The sequence below is a fragment of the Amaranthus tricolor genome, chromosome 12 (assembly GCF_026212465.1).
Source record: "Amaranthus tricolor cultivar Red isolate AtriRed21 chromosome 12, ASM2621246v1, whole genome shotgun sequence".
Classification (NCBI taxonomy): Eukaryota; Viridiplantae; Streptophyta; class Magnoliopsida; order Caryophyllales; family Amaranthaceae; genus Amaranthus; species Amaranthus tricolor.
The window spans coordinates 2,997,027-3,017,799 of NC_080058.1; the positions used below are offsets into that span (position 1 = coordinate 2,997,027).

The 20,773-nt window shown below is 28.7% G+C and overlaps 1 protein-coding gene across 1 annotated transcript; it reads left to right on the plus strand.

Annotated features, from left to right (window-relative positions):
- Positions 1-3,494: 3,494 nt before the first annotated feature.
- On the plus strand, positions 3,495-5,234 carry LOC130797178 (serine/threonine-protein kinase UCN-like). The gene has a single exon (XM_057659668.1). The coding sequence runs from the start codon at positions 3,694-3,696 to the stop codon at positions 4,945-4,947; it is 1,254 nt and encodes a 417-aa protein (XP_057515651.1). The 5' UTR covers positions 3,495-3,693; the 3' UTR covers positions 4,948-5,234.
- Positions 5,235-20,773: the final 15,539 nt, after the last annotated feature.

Here is a 20,773-nt window from a genome sequence, read left to right on the forward strand (position 1 = left end):
TACTTTCATTGGTCCAAATTGCTTATACTATTACAAGATAATGCACTATTTATTTATTATCATCAATTTGTGATTAATCTATAAGTTAAAATATAATCAAGTAAAATCTTATTTGATTTGTCTCAATACGAAGATTATTGGTATCAAATTTTTGTAATTTTTAATTATATAATACACCTAAAAATATTAAAAATCAAATTAACATAAAAAATCAAATGATGAAGTGTTTTAGATCATAGGAATTATAAAACAAGATAGAAGCCAAATGATACGTATATTATTGTATCAAGACCTAATATTGCTCAGTTATTTGCTTTTATAGCACTGGCACCGCCAATAAATGCAATTAATATTATCCTCACCAATTATTTTTGATCCAATTATATGGAAATGATATAATTAATTTAAAATGATCCAAGTATTAAATTCTCACTTTAAATTAGTTAGTTTCTTGTTATTTTATTTTGCTATATTTTTTTGGCCTGTCAAACATTTATATAATCTCATTTAATATTTACAAATTTATGTCTCTGTTCATCACATTTAAATTATTCTTTTCCAATCACTTATAAGTTTTTATTACAAATTAACAAAAATAACTTTTTTGATTCTAGCAAAATCAAACACTAAAGAATTACTCGTAATTGATAATTGAGGAGCAGAATGGACATGGAAACAACGGTCCTGATAGACTTTGGTACCACCCCTAAAATCATGGGATACCCCCTCGTACACTCCATGTGGTTTAGCCGTACACCCCATTAATTTAGTTTAATATAAAAATTTCCCACTAATTATCTCGTTAATTTCTTTTATATATGACATCTATGAAAAATAATAGAATAAAAATTAAATTTGAAAATAAAGGTATATGATTGTTTTTTTAGTTTCTCCTCCTTTTATAAGGGATCATAAAAACTGTTTCTCTTATGATGTATGCTGAATTATTTTAGCTTTATAATATATTGTCTTATTTCTTAAACAAAAAATAAACGTATATGAATGATGTTTGGTATATCCATCATATCTCGCTTATGCTAAATAAAGATAGAAGTGTAATAGTATTTGATTTATATAAGTCATAAGTGGTGGAAGTTATTTATTTATATAATAAAGCTTTTTATTTAATATTCTAATATTATTTATTATCCTTGTTTTCCCTGTCAAAGTATGTATTAGACATTTTTTATTTGCATTTAGAGATATGAAGACTAAAAAAATTGCCTTGAAAACTAAGTAAAAATTAATGGAAAGCAAAAGAAAATAATAAAAAATAAAAAAAACCGAATGAAGTAATTTTTTGAAACTTGATTACTTATTTATTGCTAGAGTTTTTTATTAAAGGGATAAACTGAAAAAAGGAAAATTAGGTAAGAATTTAACCTAATATGTTACTTGAGGGAGAATGATATTGGCCAGCTCTAATTGAGACAAAGCTCCTTTATTGCTAGAGATAGATTTTAATTATTAATTCTACTAACTACATTTAGTATGTATCATTAATTAAATACCACTACGATTTTAGTGTAAAACCTTTTTTTGTGGGAATTTATATTATAATGATTTTTTAATGGGTGAAATAGAAAAATTAGAAAAATAAACTATAAATGAGATAAGACTTTTGAATAAGCACCTTTGTAGAATGAATTTATAAAGGTCAATAAATAGGAGAAAAAACTAATAAGAAAAAATAGTTCCAACTAACGAATTTGTCCAGCAATATAATTTTCGTCTTCTATGAGTATTGAAATTAATTATTAGTAATATTCATTTGTAGCTAGCATTGATATTAAATATATGTAGGTGTAATATGGATAGGCAAATAGGTATATTAATTATTAATTATAGAATTTAGTCTCATAAATGCTTACACGTGTGACTCTATTTTATGTTGTCGTTATTGAAAACTATAGCCTATTGGAGTATTTACGAATATAAAAGTCTTTGATCCAACTCACACACGAGGACTATGGATTGTTATATGCTACGAGTCGACCAGTTGCACAACCACTTATGTAGTATCACTCCGTTTTTATATGTTCTTTTTAAATAAAATTTATTAATTTTAGTGTTAAACTTTGATTATGATTTCTCATCAATTTATAAGAAAAAATATATTCACGTGTGATTTTATTTGATTCGTCTTAATATATACTTTCTAAATATCAACTTTTTAAAATTTTTATAAACTCACAATTAAAATTATTAAATTTTAAGGTTTACATTGAGATATGCGAAAAAAGGGAATAAGAAGAATATTTGAAAATAGAGGGGGTAACATTTGATAGATATACTTCGATCATATCAATAAATTAGCTTGATTAAACGTTATTCCTATGTAATTTCTCGATTTTGCTTTCAATATTTTCCTGGTTGGTGTTAGAAGTATTCATTTGTTCATCGGGTTAATTTTGAGTTAGATGTTTCAAGTTGGTTTAAAATTAAATTGTGTTTCCACATAGATTTTATATAATTTAAAATTAATTTTAAAGTCAGATTCGATTACAAAGTCAAGTAAATATCAAATCGATGGATCTATTTGAACCCTTCTAATTCGTGTAGAGGTCAAAAATAGAAACTTTAAGTCGAGAATGAGTCAAAATACTAGACTATAAACGTTCCTCTTAGTTATTACCGCAAAAAAATTTAAAAGTTGAAGCTAGGCCGTAAACGATCTTAGCACCCCTTGCTTTGCCCATGTCACTTTGTGCGAAAGCCTAAGGAAAAGTTCCGAGTTAAAAAAAAGTTTGTTCAAAGAGCTAATTAAAGATTATTGCAGAATTGCTCTAGAATTAAATTTTGAAGTTAGATTGAATTTATAAGTGGATTAGATTTATTTATTAAAAAAAATCTTTTATTTAAAATTAAAAACTATATTAAAACAAATGTAAAAGGATTTTTTGCATACAATTTTATCCATCAATTATTATTTCTTCACAAGTTTCCACCTATTTCATCGACAAATAGAAAATTATATTTTTATTATGTTAATAAGATGTGATTTTTAATTAATGGGTCACGTAAAAGTTATATGACTTTTAGAGATTAGGACTAATTTAGGAGTGAGTAATTTAGAAACAATATTACAAAAGTCATATATTAAATTTAAAATAGTGTTTAATGAGATAGATTTTTTAAAAAAACAAATATTTTATTTGTTTACTTTTAAAAAATAATGTTTTTATACGTTTCAAAGTATTATCAGCTTTCAATTTTGATACATCTCAAAAATATTTTTATAATCCTAAAGATTAATTAATTAAACGAAATTTATATATCAATCTAATGGTTAAAAAATTATGTATTAACTACTCCGATTATTCTCATTACGAAAATTTGTTCTCAAAATCTAAAAAGAAAATAAATTCTCTCACATTTATTGAAAAATTCTCCAATGTTAATCTCGATAAACAACAAAAATGCTGTAGCACATGCTAGTGATGATATATGTAAAGGACACCATACTAGTAGTTCATAACAAATAACAGACTCATGTAGTCACATACAACACGTCCATATAATTTTAAAATAAATCTTAAAGCAAACCAAAAAATATTTTCAAAAGAAAAAAAGAAAACATCCATACTATTTATAACTCTTCATCATCATTTTCCTAGTTCTATCTTTCTCCCCTCCATTTCCTTCCTTCTCTTCCCTTTTTCTTTCCCTCAAACATTCTCTCAACCCACAAAAATGGAGCCCCACCCAAAAAAACTCAACATAGAAAACATACGGGCCATCAAAATCCTAGGAAAAGGTGCAATGGGTACCGTATTTTTAGCCCATGATCGGAGCTGCGACCCGGAATGCACATCACCTTTTGCGTTAAAAGTAGTCGAGAAAGCCCTCCTCCATCTCAAACACCACGACGCCGATCGTCGTGCGAGGTGGGAAATGTCAGTTTTATCCTCCATCAACCACCATCCTTATCTCCCTACCTTGCTGGGCTCGTTTGAGACCCACGATTTAATGGGCTGGGCCGTCCCATTTTGTCCGGGCGGTGATCTAAATGCTCTCCGATACCATCAAAACGACCGCGTTTTTAGCTCATCGGCGATTAAATTTTACCTAGCTCAGATCGTCTGTGCGCTTTACCATCTTCATAGTATGGGGATTGCTTACCGTGATTTGAAACCGGAGAATGTACTTGTTCAAGCATCCGGTCACGTGACTCTCACGGACTTTGATCTTTCACGGAGACTCATACATCACAGGAAGAAGAACCATGGGAGTGTCGGGTCAACCGAAATGGATAACATAGCTCCGTTTCGTGAACTTAGACCTCCACCACCACCTCCGCCACCTAGAAGGAATAACATGACCCGAATTTTATCTTACGGGGTGAAATACGGGCCGGGTACAGAAAATGGTCTACGAAAAGCCAAATCCGCCCGCGTTTCGCCTAGAAGAGCCAGCTTCGCGGGTGGTAAACGTTCAAATTCGTTTGTTGGGACGGAGGAATACGTTTCGCCGGAAGTTGTTAGAGGGGAAGGACATGAATTCGGGGTGGATTGGTGGGCGTTGGGAATTTTGGCTTATGAAATGTTATACGGTAAAACGCCGTTTCGCGGGAACGATCGGAAAGAAACGTTTAGAAACGTGTTAACGAAACGGCCGGAGTTTTTAGGGCAACGGACGGCTTTGATTGATTTGATCGACCGATTGTTGGAGAAAGATCCGAGTAAAAGATTGGGGCATTTTAAAGGCGCGGAGGAAATTAAAGAGCATGAATTTTTTAAAGGATTGAGGTGGGACCTACTAACTGGTATTGAACGGCCACCGGTTGTTCCGCCGTCTGTTGAGGTGGATTTAACAAAATGTGTAACATTTGATGTTCGGGAATATTTTAATGAGTTAAGAGCACCACCGTCGTTACTGCCATCGCCGGGGCGGTCCCTATCATCACTAACGGAAGAAGACGTTGACGTTTCATTAACGGAATTCTGATGAATGTTATTAGAGTTAAATATTTTTTTTTACTTTTTTTTGGGAGGTTTTTTTAGATGTAAATAGAAGTAAAAAAAAATAAGTGTAGGAGTAGTTTAGCAAATTGTAATGGTAGATACTGATAATTGGTGGGTGTAAACTGTAAAGTAGTAATTTAGTCACGTGAGGTGCACATAATTTGGTTGACATTATCTTTTTTTTCCTGTATGAATTATGATTATGAGGCAACAAATATTTGCTCTTTTTGTGTGGCATTGATGATATTAGTGAATAATCTTTGTGATTAATGAAAAGTAGAGTAGAAATGTAGAATAATTGTGGTCCATTATACTTGGCTTTTCTTCTGAGAAACCCTCGTGTTATGTCATCATGAAGGTTAAAGGACAAATTATGGTGTTTATTGATCATAATTGTGGCTATTTGGTAATTATTATGTAAGTTATTACTTATTACATGAAGTATGTTTTAAGGATATTTTTAATATTTAATACGTGTAATTTTAGTTAACTGCTTAAATTTTTTTTAAAATATATAATGATAATGTAGATGTCAATAATTCAATTTGTTTTACAAAATAAGAGTTTATAATTTTTGTTTGAACGTCTAGAGTTCCTCTTTGTTGGACTCATTCCTCAATTCCTCTCTTCTAAGGGCTACGGCTGACAGCTATAATTTGTCAGTCACCTATGATATATTGGCAAATATGATTTTGAGCGTATAATTATGCAAGGCTTGGGTTCCAAAGAAGGAATATATCTTGTGTACATAAATGCAAGGCTTCCATAACACTAGCTATTGGTCGAATAAAGGTAAAAAGGTTGATGTGCAACTTTGTTAACTTTGGAGGTCATATTGGTAGGTTTAATCTTTGAAGTCAATGTAACAAACTAGCTCTAAGATTATTATTCTACCTAGAATGCAAGGGTAAAGTTACCTTGCTTTGGGGGTTTTTGCATCTACTTTTACACCAAGGAAACTAAAAGCATCACTCCAATTAGAGAAGATGTTCAAAGGCCATCATTCAAAGAATTGCGTATTGTACGACTTGAATACATTTCATAGTTGTAAAGTCATCCTATAGGTAAAAAGTTCACCCTTTTACGAAAAGAGTACTATATCGAAATGTTAATAATTCGTATTTTGAATTTTTTATATTTATATTTCTTGTCGTTAAAACTCATTTATTACTGTATTATGTAATCACTGATACCACATGTGACATAGTATAAAACTATAAATAGTAAAGATCATTTAGATATAGATCACATTTATAAGAATGAAAAGTTGGATTGATCACCGTATTATAATCAAACTAAACATTTACAATTCTTGAGTTTTATAAGCTTTTCCTTTTTATTGAAATAATTACTGATTTTCAGATGATTGAACTTTTTTGCTAAATTAGATATATTTTTTAAAAAAATTGTTTTTTCTTTATAGCACTTTTTGTTTTACCCCTTTGCTATTGAAATTAAATGGTGAAAATGAGAATAAAAATTTAGTGTAATTATAATAGGAAAATCTCTTAACATGTTTTATAGTGATATTTGTTTTACTTCAATCATCTCATTTTCTACACAAAACTAATTTAAATACATCACCATTTAGACATTTAATTCAATCAAAAGCTTAGTTGATGGTTGAATATATATATATATTCTATCACGCTCCATCACATGAGAGTCCTAAAACTTTGAATAATGGCGAATCCAAAGATAAGAGTCCTATGGCGCACTAATAAATGGACGAAATTTTATGAAAATTTTTCATCAACTTCGGCAAAGTTTTGTGTGTTAAAAAATGCTTTTTTTACCCCACAATTCAAAAATCAAAACTTTAATGTGCAAGGTATAAATAAATTTCAGCAGTGGCTTGATTTTAAGATTCTATGAAGTTGCACCAAAATCCTAGGTTATTTCTCATTCATAATCATGACATTCCCTATGTATGATAAAAACCCTTAAACAACTCCATTAGTTTACCAATTAAACATGTTCTTGCTACATCCTCATCAAATCAAGTACAAAACTTAGAAAACTTAGACATTAATTCATCATCAAAATGAAAACAAATATACAAAAAAGTATGCTTTTAATCAAAGATTCAATATTTTTAACCCCACAATTACCCAAATTTGAATCCATATTGTTAATACAAATGCCAATATTTATATGAATGAAGTTAACTTTAATCATATTATTGAGCATGCTTTATCATGTACATTGGAGGAGGATGGTGAAGACATGTCGAGTTGTGTTGGATTAAGATTTGAAACGATCGATGAGGTGCTTAACGTGAAGCAAATAAGGCTTCGCTAAAGGTGGAAACCATGCCTTGAACGAGGCAAGGCATGGTATGAAAGTTGCTCGCTCGAGGCAACATGAAAAAGCAAGTCAGATTGCACCAGAGGAGGGTACAACATGATATGTGCTCATTCGAGCACATGTGAAAGTGCTCGTTCGAGCACTTTAGTGCCTTATATGAGCACTTTGCCTAGGATGCTTTTTGGGACTGTTTAACGCCCGGTTTAAGGTTTTGAAAGGGTGTATTGTGGGGCAATTAATCTAGGAAGAATGGTGGGCATTATTTTTATGTTAATTGCCAGGTTTATGTTGATGTTTAATACTCCTTCCTATTCATAGAGAATGATACATTTCCTTATTGAGCCAATTTACTGAAAATGTCCCATTTTTATTTTTGTCATTTTTTTTTACCTTTTTACCCCTACTAGAACAACACAATAACACATAAATATCAATACCCTTTATGAAAAAAGAGAGTTTTTCGCCCACATTTAAGTGGTCCCCTACCCCTCCTTGGTTTTGGTGCAAAACCCAAATATCCCATTCTCTATAAATAGGAGGGAATATGCATTAAGAGGGTATTTCATAAGATTAATGTATGTTAATTGTAGGGTGTAATTTTGCTTTATGGTCCATTAAAGTGTGACTTTAAGAATCATATTTACCTTCCTCTATAAAATGGGCATCTTGGATTTTAAGAAACTTGAAACAAATTTTAGCTCTAAAATTCTAAATTCCCAATTTACAATACAACAAAAAAATACTAAAACTATAACCAAAAACATACCATAGTCCAAAAACACCAAAACTGCTCCAAAAACATTTGAAGAAAATAATACTCCAAAAAAAAATTCAAAATTATGAGTAAACAAACACAATAACATTAACATTAACTATTAAAAGATCCAAAAAAAATTATTCAAGTACTTGAAGAAGATAAACAAAAAAATCAAGTAATATACAATTTTCTAAGTTTCTAACATTATAACAAAATTCAAGAACATAAAAATCATGAAATAACAAACTAACATTCTAAAAAAATTCAAGAACTTAAAAATAAAGATTAAGATTAAAGATTAAAACATCAAAATTTTAATTTCAATTTTCAAACATCAAAAATTAAAAAACACTTTGTTGAGTTGAAACTACCTTAAAACATCAAATACTAATATGAAAGGATAGCTAGACAGGGGCGGCAGGCGGCAAGTGCAGTTGGCGGCAGCCGCAGCGGTGGCTGGGATTAGGGCGGCGGCGGCGGCTGCTGGTTGTGTAGGTTTTAGGTTTTAAGGATTAATTGTTAGGAGAGAGAAGAGAATTGGGTAGGAATCTGATTTCCAAATGGGTAAAGGCATGGGTGACTTGAGTGACTTCCAAGTCCCACTACTTTCCCAACAAATTTCATTAAAAAAAATAAAATTTGTCCCTGGGGCACGTGCCAGGGGTGCCCTAACATAGATCCGCCACTAGCTTTGAAGAGTAGATGCAATATACAACGGTCCTCGTACATGTTGCTTATATTACACATAAAATGAGATGTGGATGGGATTTAAATTCATAATGCTTTTATCACGTTAGCTTTTATATCATGTCAAAAACCACTTGATAAACAAAAAATTATGTTAATGGTTAAAAGTTTCAAATTATATTATAAATTGACAAATATATATTTTTTTTCTTTATTTCATCAATAAATATATTTTCTTTTTATTTTATTCATACAACTTATTAGACCAGTCATTTTTTACCCATAAGAATTAAAAATTAAAGCAAAATATCAAATGTGACCACTTTGGTAGAACAAAAGAATGCATACATGATCCCCAATGCAACGATTATCTATAATCTAGATAGTATTTTTATATTCACACTTATTTGGTTAATTTATATTATCATGGTGACAATTATTTTTAATTAACCTATCTAATCACTAATCAAGTGCAATTTGGTGACACAACTAGTCACATGTACTGATCTACTGCCAAAGAATGTCACAAACTTTCATAAAGTAGAAAGGCTAAAAATAATCCTTAGAATATTGATAAAAGTTTTATGATATTATTGTTTGGTAGTTACTCTACGTTTTTACAAGCATTAACATGTTTTATTTTTATTTGATTTGATTTGTATAATTATAGAAGTGTTCAATGAAGTGAGTTAGGACAAGTCGTATTAATTTTTTTAACGGGTGAAATCGGTCATATTAGGATCTGTTTGCCCCACTATAATTCGACCCATATTAAAATAAATTTAAAATCGTGAAAAAGTTATTCAAATGTGTCGCGTGATATTAATTTATATTCATAGTTAAATTCAAAGTATAATTGGCTAATATATATAATTGACGTGCTATTTATTTTTTTGGAATAAATGTCCATAATAATGTTGCACATAATTATAAATCATTCAATTATAGTTGTCAAAAATAACCAGAAAACTTGCAATTCAGATTATAACATGCAATATACACAAAAAATATAATAAATTGTGTAATATTAAGTCAACTGGTTAAAAGCCCGCCTAATCCACTAATTTCTTTTACAACAAATTTATTAAAAGTCCGACCCTTAAAAAAATTTACTAGTTTGACCCTTTTAAAACAAATAGGGTCACGGGATTCTGATAAGCCAGGTCCGTTACACTCTTCTAATTTGCATAAAGGATTTTATTTATGATAATCCCTCGTTAATATACATTTTTATATTTAAGGGTCTATACGACAATAAGCAGAACATAATCCATAAAGATTAATTTTAAGGTACTTTATAGTAGTATGTACTAGCTATCATGTATATTGAAATATATTAATTTATTAATTTTAATAATTAAAGTCTTTGATTTTGTTATAAAAGTTTAACATACTAAAATAGAGTAAAGTTTAATACTTCTATAAGTTAAATGCATACTAGTTTTATTGTGTGTACTACTTAATCTCCACTCCACTATTTCACACTCTTTATTATCCACTGTTTATAAGATGCACTTCTTAACTCTTCACTTCACTAACTCATATTTTTTACTAGCACAATACTCTACTAAAGTTAGTGTAGTTTTTTAATGTGCACCAACTAAATCCACACATTAGTGCTTAAGTGATAAAAATATAAAAAATGAGAAAAAAGAAATTTATTTTGCAATATAGTAAATTAAAGAATTTTTTGTTTTCTAGAAATTTGTCATCTTTCCTAAACCACTACATATAAATTTTTGTGCATGAATAGTGTTTGTTTTCATGTATGTCCGTGAGAATGCCTAGGCATCAAAATCGATCATAACCAAGTTTTTCTCTACTTCCTATGAGAGGAATGAAAATAGCTATATTTTATATGCAAAATGGGGTTATGTGGTTTCATGTGTCATAAGATGATGAAAGTGATGTCATTTGATGTTTTTCTTTGTTTCAATAATTCATGTCAAACTCTCTTTGTAAGAGGAGACCATAAATGTGGCATTGCTCCCTTTGCAAATAAATATTTTTAGGTTAGGGTTAAAATTAAACTAAAATATAAATTTTCAATTTCAATATATTTCAATAATAATATATTTATGTCATCATATGGTGTTGCAAATTCATAAAACAAATGGACTAATAACAAAGTTTTTCTCCACTTCCTATGTGGAGTGGTGGAATAAAAGCAGTAGTATTTTATATGTAAAAGGGATGGAATTTATGTATGTGGTTTAAATGTCATAACATGAAGAAAATGAGGTCATTTAAGTTTCTCATTGTTTCAATAATTCACGTCATATAATCACTTAAGATTTCATGTGAAGAGGAGGCCAATAATGTGGCTTTTCTCCTTTTTATATGGCAAATGTGTAGTTGCAATTAAGTTACGATTTTATGGCATGTTCCATATTATTGTAATTTTTGGTTTTATGGTTTTTTGATTTTCTAAATCATATGATATATCTTCTATCTGCAATAAATTAAAAAAAAAATTATTTTTTCCTTTTTCTAATTTTCATTGATTTGGATTTTTTTTTAAAAAAAATCTAAAAATTGGAAAGAAAAAAGTTAAATGATAATGGATAAACCCTAATTTTTCATTTTTCATAAATATGACTTATATATGTTATTGAGATTTAAAGTTTTACTTATGAAATCATTTTTTTTTTATAAATTTGGCATAATTTAAAACAAAGATAAACATTATACACGTACTCAATAATTTTGCATGAAGAAACTCTTATATGACTCATTCACTAACTGATTCATTAATTTTGTTTAAAATATTTGCTAATTTAAAGTGTATGAGAATTTAATGTCTTTACATTAATTTTCTTTATCAGTCGTGATGACTTGTATAATTTCATTTGGATTGATCTTTAAGCTAGAGTATATTTTGACATTTAGAGGGTTTTATTTAATTTGAGTCAATTTTCAAGCTAGATTTTTCAACTTATATTACACATAATCAAAAGCATCACAATATAGATTTTAGAACAATCTATGATAGATATGATATTTAGAAGCCAATCTTTTTGAGAATAGAATGATATTATAAAAAACTAAATTATAATTCTATCCTAATGAAATATTGCAAGATTATTATTCTTTTACTTTTTGCATTTTTTTTCTTCTCAAATAGAAAATTTTAATTTTAGAGTCAAATTTTGACTACAAATTCTTATCAATCGATTTAAAAAATATATTCATATGAAATCTTAATATATTCGTCTCAATATATAACTTTTAAACATAAACTTTTTGTATTTTTTAGAAATCCACAAGACCACAATTGAACTTATTATTTAAATTATAAATTATTTAAAGATCCTGTATAATTTTTAAAAAAATTATATATTTTTCTAACTTTGTATCTTCAGATACTTAACATATACTACATAGATTAATATTGAAGCCTTCGACTTTTTAGAGTTCTATACAATCGAATATGTTGAACATGCTCAGAACCTCGCTGCTATATATAAGTCACCAACTGTTATGAATATGTAAATTTACTTTTGATATAAGTATATAACCATGTATATATAATGTTAAATTCGTTACATTGAATATGGCAATTAAAACTATATTGGAAGCATGAATATGATTTTTAAATATGCAAGCTTCAAATGGACCGTGTTTGAAATGGATCTGGCTTTAAACAGACACATTATTACATAAATGAAGTGGTCTATAGACAAATCTTAACGGGTCTTTTGTTATTTTTATTTACCGCCTATATTATAATAGTTAATAGTCTAATTATAATTAATCAAAAAATTAAATTATTATATGATATTTTTTTTACTCAATCTGAAAAGCTTATTTCAATAGAAATTTATAATAATTAAATTATAATTTGGTCCAACTCATTAATTATTATTTACAAAAAGTTTATTTCCCATTTGAGTTTCTTTTGTTTTTTATTTAAACATATATACAACTTGCTCATTATTATTTGGTCAGACCTGAAATCGGCCGGAATCGACCCTTATTCAGCCAATTACACGGTCTAATAAAGAGTACTCACCCATGAATAGTGGCTTCAAATTAAGAAATCTCAAGTAAATTATAAGGTTAGAGACTAGAGTTATACTCGGAGTCATTTTCATCTCACCTCTAGTTGATCTTTAAATCTCCCTTAATAAAGGGTCCCATCAATCATAGGGCATAATACAGTGAAAACAATGAATATGTGTTGTTGTTTAACCCTCTATTTTGTTTGAGAGCTAACCATTTATGAGTAATAAAGACCATTCAACTCCTTAAGGATGGAGCCCGCCATGGCCATGTCCTTGCTTAGCTTGTGATGCCAACCACCATCATGCCTAATACTATCCCATGTGATGCTTACTAAAAACTTCTATGCTACCTTCTTCATTTGTCTCATCTTTGCGTTTGCTCACATCAACTTACACATACTATATATTATACGGTCATGGAACAATCACGTACACTACAATATTTTATAATTTTTAATTTACAAATGTTTTGGATCCAAAAATAAGTAACAAAACTGAATTGAGAGTGATGTAAACAAAACGAGAGTGATGTAAACTAATAATTGATGCCTTTGATTAAACAGTATTGTGTGCAGTCGTATATCTTTTACATGTCAAATTTAATTTTATAATATATATACATTATATAACATAACTCGATCAAGCAATTATTGATCATATTTAAAAAGTGTAGAGTATAATTAAGTTGATTTAAAGGTAATAATAATTATAAATGAATTTATTAATTTTTTTTCAATAATTTTGGTTCTCTAATTTTATGTATCTTTGGTTTATATAATAAGTTGAGAGACGCAAAAGACTAATTAAGAACTTAATTAATTTACTTAGTGCATAAGATGCATGCACTCTATCTCCATATACGAGTACGTTAATTCAAACATTGAGGAATCAACATCATTTTCTTAATTATATATATATATATAGGGGCGGACCCAGCTAGGGGCAAGGGGGGCAATGGACCCCCCAATCTGAAAAAAATAAATGAGCTTTAAGAAAAAAAAAAATTACTGTAGCGACCAATTGGCGACGGATTTGCGACCATATTCCCGTCGCTAAACATTTAAAAAAAATTGAAAAAAATAAAAGCTTGTAGCGACGGATTTGCGACCATATTCCCGTCGCTAATTTGCTTTTCCATTTGGCAACTATTTTTTGCCCTCGCCTTTCCGTCGCCACAACCGATATCCGAAATTTTGACCCCCCAATTTGAAATTCCTGGATCCGCCACTGTATATATATATATATATATATATATATATATATATATATATATATATATATATATATATATATATATATATTCTTAATTACATATTTTTTTTTTGTGTAACATAATTTATTTAAAATATTATTAGGGTCTTAAAGTTATTGACAAGAACATGACTATCGTCTACGAAACCATTTTTTATGTTTCTCTTTTTACTAAATTTGTTCATTTTCTTCCATGCTTATCAAAGGACATAACCAAATTTATTAACGCCTCCTCCCGTTTGTTCTTTTGCTAATATAAAAAGCAATTATAGCCCTTGTTATTAAAATAATTCCAAACAAAAGAAATGTAAATAGTGATTGTTCTGTTTGTCGGGCAGAATTTAAGCACCTAAATTGTCTAAACTCACTCTTCTATGTCTCGTGACGCACAAAGATGGCTTACCAAAGGTTCATAGCTAGCAAGAATTTTAGAAAATCTTTTGATCGTTTTTGTAAGAATTTTGTCATCATCATCATACTTAGTATCCCGCTCATAGGGACTTATGAACAGGGTCTGGAGAGGAAAGAAGACCGGCAACCCATACTCATTAAGAAGGATGCAGTCAAAGAGTCCTCCAACGTACTATGAATTTTGTTTTGGTATGATATTGTCGGTTTTGACCTCTTTCTCAAATGTAGCATATTATTTTTGAGGTTGATCACTTTATATACTTATGAAATTTGAATATTTTCTTATTTATTATATCATATAAGCTTGGGATGTATATTAACGAATCCGTACCGCTTGTCACGTTGGCTTCTGATATCATGTCAAAAAATCAATTCAACTAAAAATTTAAGCTGATAGCTGAAATTCCAGACAATGTTATATACTCTAACAAAAACATATTTTTCCTGTCAATCTTCAGCTTTGACATTAATTATTGTGTCTATAGTTGTGAAGAATTCATATTTATACTCCCTCTAATTCTTTTTAGTTAGTTCTATTTACTTATTTGGGCGATTCACTTCTATTGTTCTATTTTTATTTTAAGACATACATTTATAGATGGTTCCCTTATTTTCTTTATATTAAAAATACCCAATAATATTGTACATGAGTCTACTATTTTAGGTGGTTCATTCCAATTCTTAATATTAAAAATACTCAATATTGCACATGAGTCTAGTATTTTAGGTATTTTCATCATTTTCTTAATATTTATACCCAAATTAAATGGAACAACTAAATTGAATGGGAGGGAGTATTATATTTTTAGATTTTAATTAAGACAGGATTTTTTTTAAAAAAAAAAACATCATACAAGTTTAAAGCTTAACTACTTTAGATAGTTGTCAACTTATTTTATTTTCTAACATAGAACTCGAGATGTACACTAAAGTAGACCAAAGTTTAATACTTAAAAGACAGTTGGAATTGGAAGGTTTCTTGTAGATCAAAGAATATTTGTGATTTGATGCTTCTCATCTAAATCAACTTTATTAATGATGGTGATCTTAATTTCCCGGTAATTTGTACGTATATATATAATTATATTATTAAGAGCATGTGTTGGATGTAATTATGGTTTGATTCTAGTACATTGTATTTAAGTAATAGTCAATATTACGTTGATTATGAAATACAGTATTACCTTTGTCCTATGTACACATTCATAACACGATATATGTTACCATTTATGTTTTTTTTGTATTAAACATTATGGATATTGTTTATCCATATATAAAGTTAGTATATGTGCATGAAAAAGATCATGTCATTAGTCTTTAACAACTGGCATAATATATATATAATAATTAATCTCTAATCGTTTTCAATATTTTTGTGGCCTAAAGTGAAAGATAAAAAGTAAACCTAAAATAATAATATATCAGAAATAACCATAATAATTTGAAACGAGAATAGCTGAAAATATATAAATCCAAGAAATTAAATACTATGCTAAGTAATAAAACAAATGGTCATGAGACAATGAGACTTCAAAATTTAAGGGAGAAAAAATTGTATTAAAAGAAAAAAGTTAAAATTTTGCTATATAATTTATTTTTAGGGAAAAGTGTATAAAAGTATGTGATAAATTTTTTTTTCAAAAAGTACCAAATAAAAAAGTTTTGTAAAAAATATCTAATGAAATTTTTTCTTTTCCAAAGAGTACGAATTAACGTCTACCTTCAGTTGACCGTCAAATATAACGGTTGACTGGTCAAAATAGAAAATTTTTCTTCCTTATTTTCAATTTATTTTTCAATTCAATTTTCTCACTGTCTTCTTTCTCTATTTTTTACTCAAAATCGAAATTAAATTGGAAATGAAATTGAAGATGAGAAAGAAGCATTTTCGATTTTGACTAATCAACCGTTATATTTGACGATCAACTGAAGGAAAACGTTACCTGGTAGTCTTTAGAAATGAAAAAAATTTTATTAGGTATTTTTTTAAAAAATCTTTTTTTATTAGTTACTTTTTTAAAAAAAATTATTAGATACTTGTTTTGACAATTTTTCCTTATTTTTATTATATATAATCTCACATTGGAACCATTAGAAATTAAAAAAGAGGTTTGAGCAATCGTTCAAGATGATCACACCCCAATAGTCGGCTTTGCAATTAATTCACATTCCAGGATGTTACAACGTTGAATGATGAGAATCGGACTAATCCCAATAGTGATATTTTTTATCATCAAAATGAATGTTAATGTTAACGTATAAAATTATGCATCTCAATGATGGTCACAAAAAAACCATTTGATAATTAACTTTTGTGAAAAATCTCTTCTTTTTTTTTTTTTTTTTTTTTTACCAAACCTTGGTGAGGCCCATATATCTACAAAGGTTCAAGTCAAGTCAAAATTATTTTATTAATAATAATTGAAAATAAAATATCAAAATTCATAACTCTAAATAGAGAACCAAAAAATAGTTTAAAATAGGGTAATTAGTATAAAATGGTAATTATTTTTATCACGAGTGAGATAGAGATAATTTTCTTAACCAATTTTAAGTCTTAACTATGGGATGATCAATTAACCTTTTGAGGGTATGTTCTCCACTTCTCTTCACTGATTGGATTTAAATCTAAAAAATTAACTTTGATACCAACATATTAAATGGTCTTCTAAGTTATTAAAAGGTATTATGATATCATTCATATCATATCCTCCATCTCTTTTAAATAGCGTCATTTAATTTTAAAAAAATTTCAAATCTTAAATTAAATGGTGTTATTCTAAAGAGACGAATGTATTCTATATTTACGAAATTTGTATGTATGAATTCTAAAACATACTCTATATGATTAGTCGTTGGGGAAAATGCACCCCAAGAGGCGATCGAGAAAATATAACTCAACAAAAATTCTAGTATATCAAATGTAAATAAAACAAAATTATAAATTTTGTATCATATTAGACCATTTTCTTAATTTTATAAATATCACTAAGGATAGTTTGTGTTAAAGGGTTCAATATTATTTATATTGAAGAAAGTAAATAGCATATGCCACTTTATAAACTTGAGGAATAACTCTTACTAATACAAATTGGTTCTAGTAGTGAGACACCTTTGGTTTTGTACGTGCATTACTTCTTTTCTTCCTTTATTTAGGTTGTCTATACCTATTTTCTAAATTCTAACATAATATCAGAACATGATTTGCTGTTAGTCTTTATGACTAGGCATTTAATCTTACCACTGGTTAGATATGCTACTTTTTAAACTTCAGGAGTAACTTTTACAACTATCAATTAATTTTAAGAGGGTATTTTCTTTTGGATTTGTACGTGGGTTATCACTCTTGATTCTTATTTGAATTGTTCAGAATCGTTCTCTAAATTGTATGATTTAGTTTTCGTTAAGCTGCGTAACTCCTCTCTACTTTTCCTATAATCACCACTCACTTCTAACTATCTTAATCAAAAAGTACATTTCATATAGTTGTAGAGTCATGAAGGCGTTTTAATGTTTTGGAATTCTACCTTTTGAGAAAAAATTATTAACAATTAACTCTAAAATTTCCCATCACAATTAATTTGGTTGCTCTATGATTAGTATACACTCAAACAAATAAAATGTCCCATCACAATCACATTTGATTTTTAAATGATTTGAATTCATCAAAACCTGTAATGCATGTTTTAAGGTAAATATTCCCCTATTTTGTTTTTAATTACTATAATAACGGAATGTTAAAAAAAAAAAGATAGCATAGGAGTTTAACTGAAAAACACAAGCTTAAAAACAAGAAAGGTTGTGGAAGAAATTGTTAACCAAAAAAACACTATTCTCATCTCTAATGGTATTGGTTCTTTTAGTTATTAATATTAAATTGTGAGAAGAACAACTAAAATATAATGTAATTTACAAAGATAATTTAATGACAAGGTTCGTAAATTTAATTCCACAAAATTCATTACCCTCTATTTAGGTTTGTTCCTGAGCATAGGCAAAGTAAGCTTAGGGCCCAAAGTTAGAAAAAATCCTAAAATTAGAAAATGCTAGTTAATGGAAATAGATACTTAAAAATTTGCAATTTATGAGTAGTTATTTTATCATTTAAGTATTATATGACACATTTACATTTTTAATGCTAATTATAATATATAAGGTCCGTCTTTGTTAGTTTGCCAAAAACCCGTTTAGTTCATAATCGTTCCTGCATAGGGAGAGCCCATTTTATTCAGTTTGCCTAGGACCCATAAAATGTCAGGAACGACATTGCGGCTCTATTACCACCTAAGAAGGTGGAAATAATTTGTAATAGAAAATTATGAAGCAAAAAAACATATTTGAAGATGAAAGTTCTATTGATAGTTTTCACCAAAATTAACGATAAATCTCCTTTTCATTCAATAGCGGAGCTATTAGTGGGCGAAGATTAGCCATTATCCATCCTTAAAAATCACTAAAAATTAATATTAAATAAGAAGTACTCGACCTATAACTTTTTTTATTCTTCTTTCAAGTCACAATATTGCCTTGTGTCAATATAACAAAACTGCAGAAATACTTTATACTTATTGTCATTTTAAACCCCCAACCTAAAAAACTTTTTGTAATGTTAGAATGAAAATTTTTGGCTTCTCCGTGAATGTTTTCATTATCAACATTGAATACCATTCCGTTAATTAAAATAACCTAAGAAAAGAATGGAATAGTATATAACTGAACAACCCTATTTTATCTTTTTTATTTTGCTACTATTTTTTTATGAGTATATTCTTTTTTTTTTCTATTCTTATTTACGCATTCATCTATATAATTTAAATAATTTCACTATTTCTTAATCGTTGTAAAACATATAAGAATCAACAAGTATCAATATAACAACTAAATTCATAATACATGAACCATGCCATTAGCAATGGTAAAAAAGAGCACCAAAAAAAAAGACCCAAACTAAAGTGGCCCCATAGATGGATTTTAAAATTAACTCTTGTAGATGTAAGGTCACTTTCGGTAACACAAATAGTGAAAAGAAAGAGACATTAAACTTTGAGAAAAGGGCACCGATTTGTGGGTCATTTTTAATCTTATCATTATAATCAAATTGTCTATGTGAAGTTAGACAATAATTTAGGGTTAAGATTAAAATAATATGCTTTGTTCAAGGTAATGTGTGATTACTAAGAAACAATGGGTTTTGTCCTTTAGGTTAAACCAACAGTGTACCAAAAGAAATATGGGACCCTCTTAGTACTAATATCTAGCTGTTGTATTTATTACTTTGATTTTGATTAGTAAATGGTTTAAACATACAACAGTTTTAGTGTCAGAAATTGTCATCAATAAGTAATAACATTTCTCAACATTGATTAATATATGGTTAATTGTTTTTGTTATGTGGTCCTTGATTTGATTTCGTTGCCTTAATGTGATTAGATGTACTTCTTAACATACTTCTATGAGCTATATCTTATATGAGCCAAAGTTTCATAAGTTTTTAACGAGTTTTTGTTTTATTCTAATTGAAAGTTAAAAAAATCAATAATGCGGTCTCATTGTTAGTCACATTATGATTTAAATTGTACCTCAAATATAATTTTAAAATATGAACTCTTTGTTTTGAGTCTGTCTTATTGGCAAATGGTCTCTCACAAAAGTAGCGTAAACGAAAACTGATGTTGTTAGTACAAAGGGTGTTGTATATAAGTTAAAAAAATTAATTATATTGATTTATGTGTAATGCAACGACAACAATACAAAATCTTAATCATAAAAGATTAATTGGTACCGTCCACATATATTCTTCTTCTCCATTTAATTGGAAATTCCATCATACATGAATCAATCAATTGATTTCTATGATCGCCCACCTTAATTCTTCTTCTATATTCATTTTGAGCTATAAGTCTAAATTTTTATATTTTTTCCTACAGATGTCCTTCTGGTAATTTTTTTGTCTTACTCATCCTTTTTATGTCCCACGAGTTTCAGATTTCTATCTTTCTTACAAGTGCACTCTTTGCGCATACACAAACCATTCAAAACGATTATCTTTAATCTTCTCGTTATTTTTTGCGCTCCTAGTCAAACCAAAGCAATCCAATTCAAACACAACACAAACCAAAAACACAAATTCTTGTGAAATACGATCATCTTTAATAGTTTGGGATTGAAATATGTCTTTTAAAGAGACAGTCTCTCAAGAGACTAGCTGAACCAAAAATAGTTCAAATTAACCGTTAAGCCAAGTCTGCTCACCACTACCATGAGATAGTACGGCGGGTCATGTAAGTAGACAGAAATTTTTTAAGGGTTAGGCTCAGAGGGGCCCGATTAAGGTCCTCACTTTTCAGGGTAAAGTTCTATCACAAATAAAGATGGGTCTACCAACCTGGCAT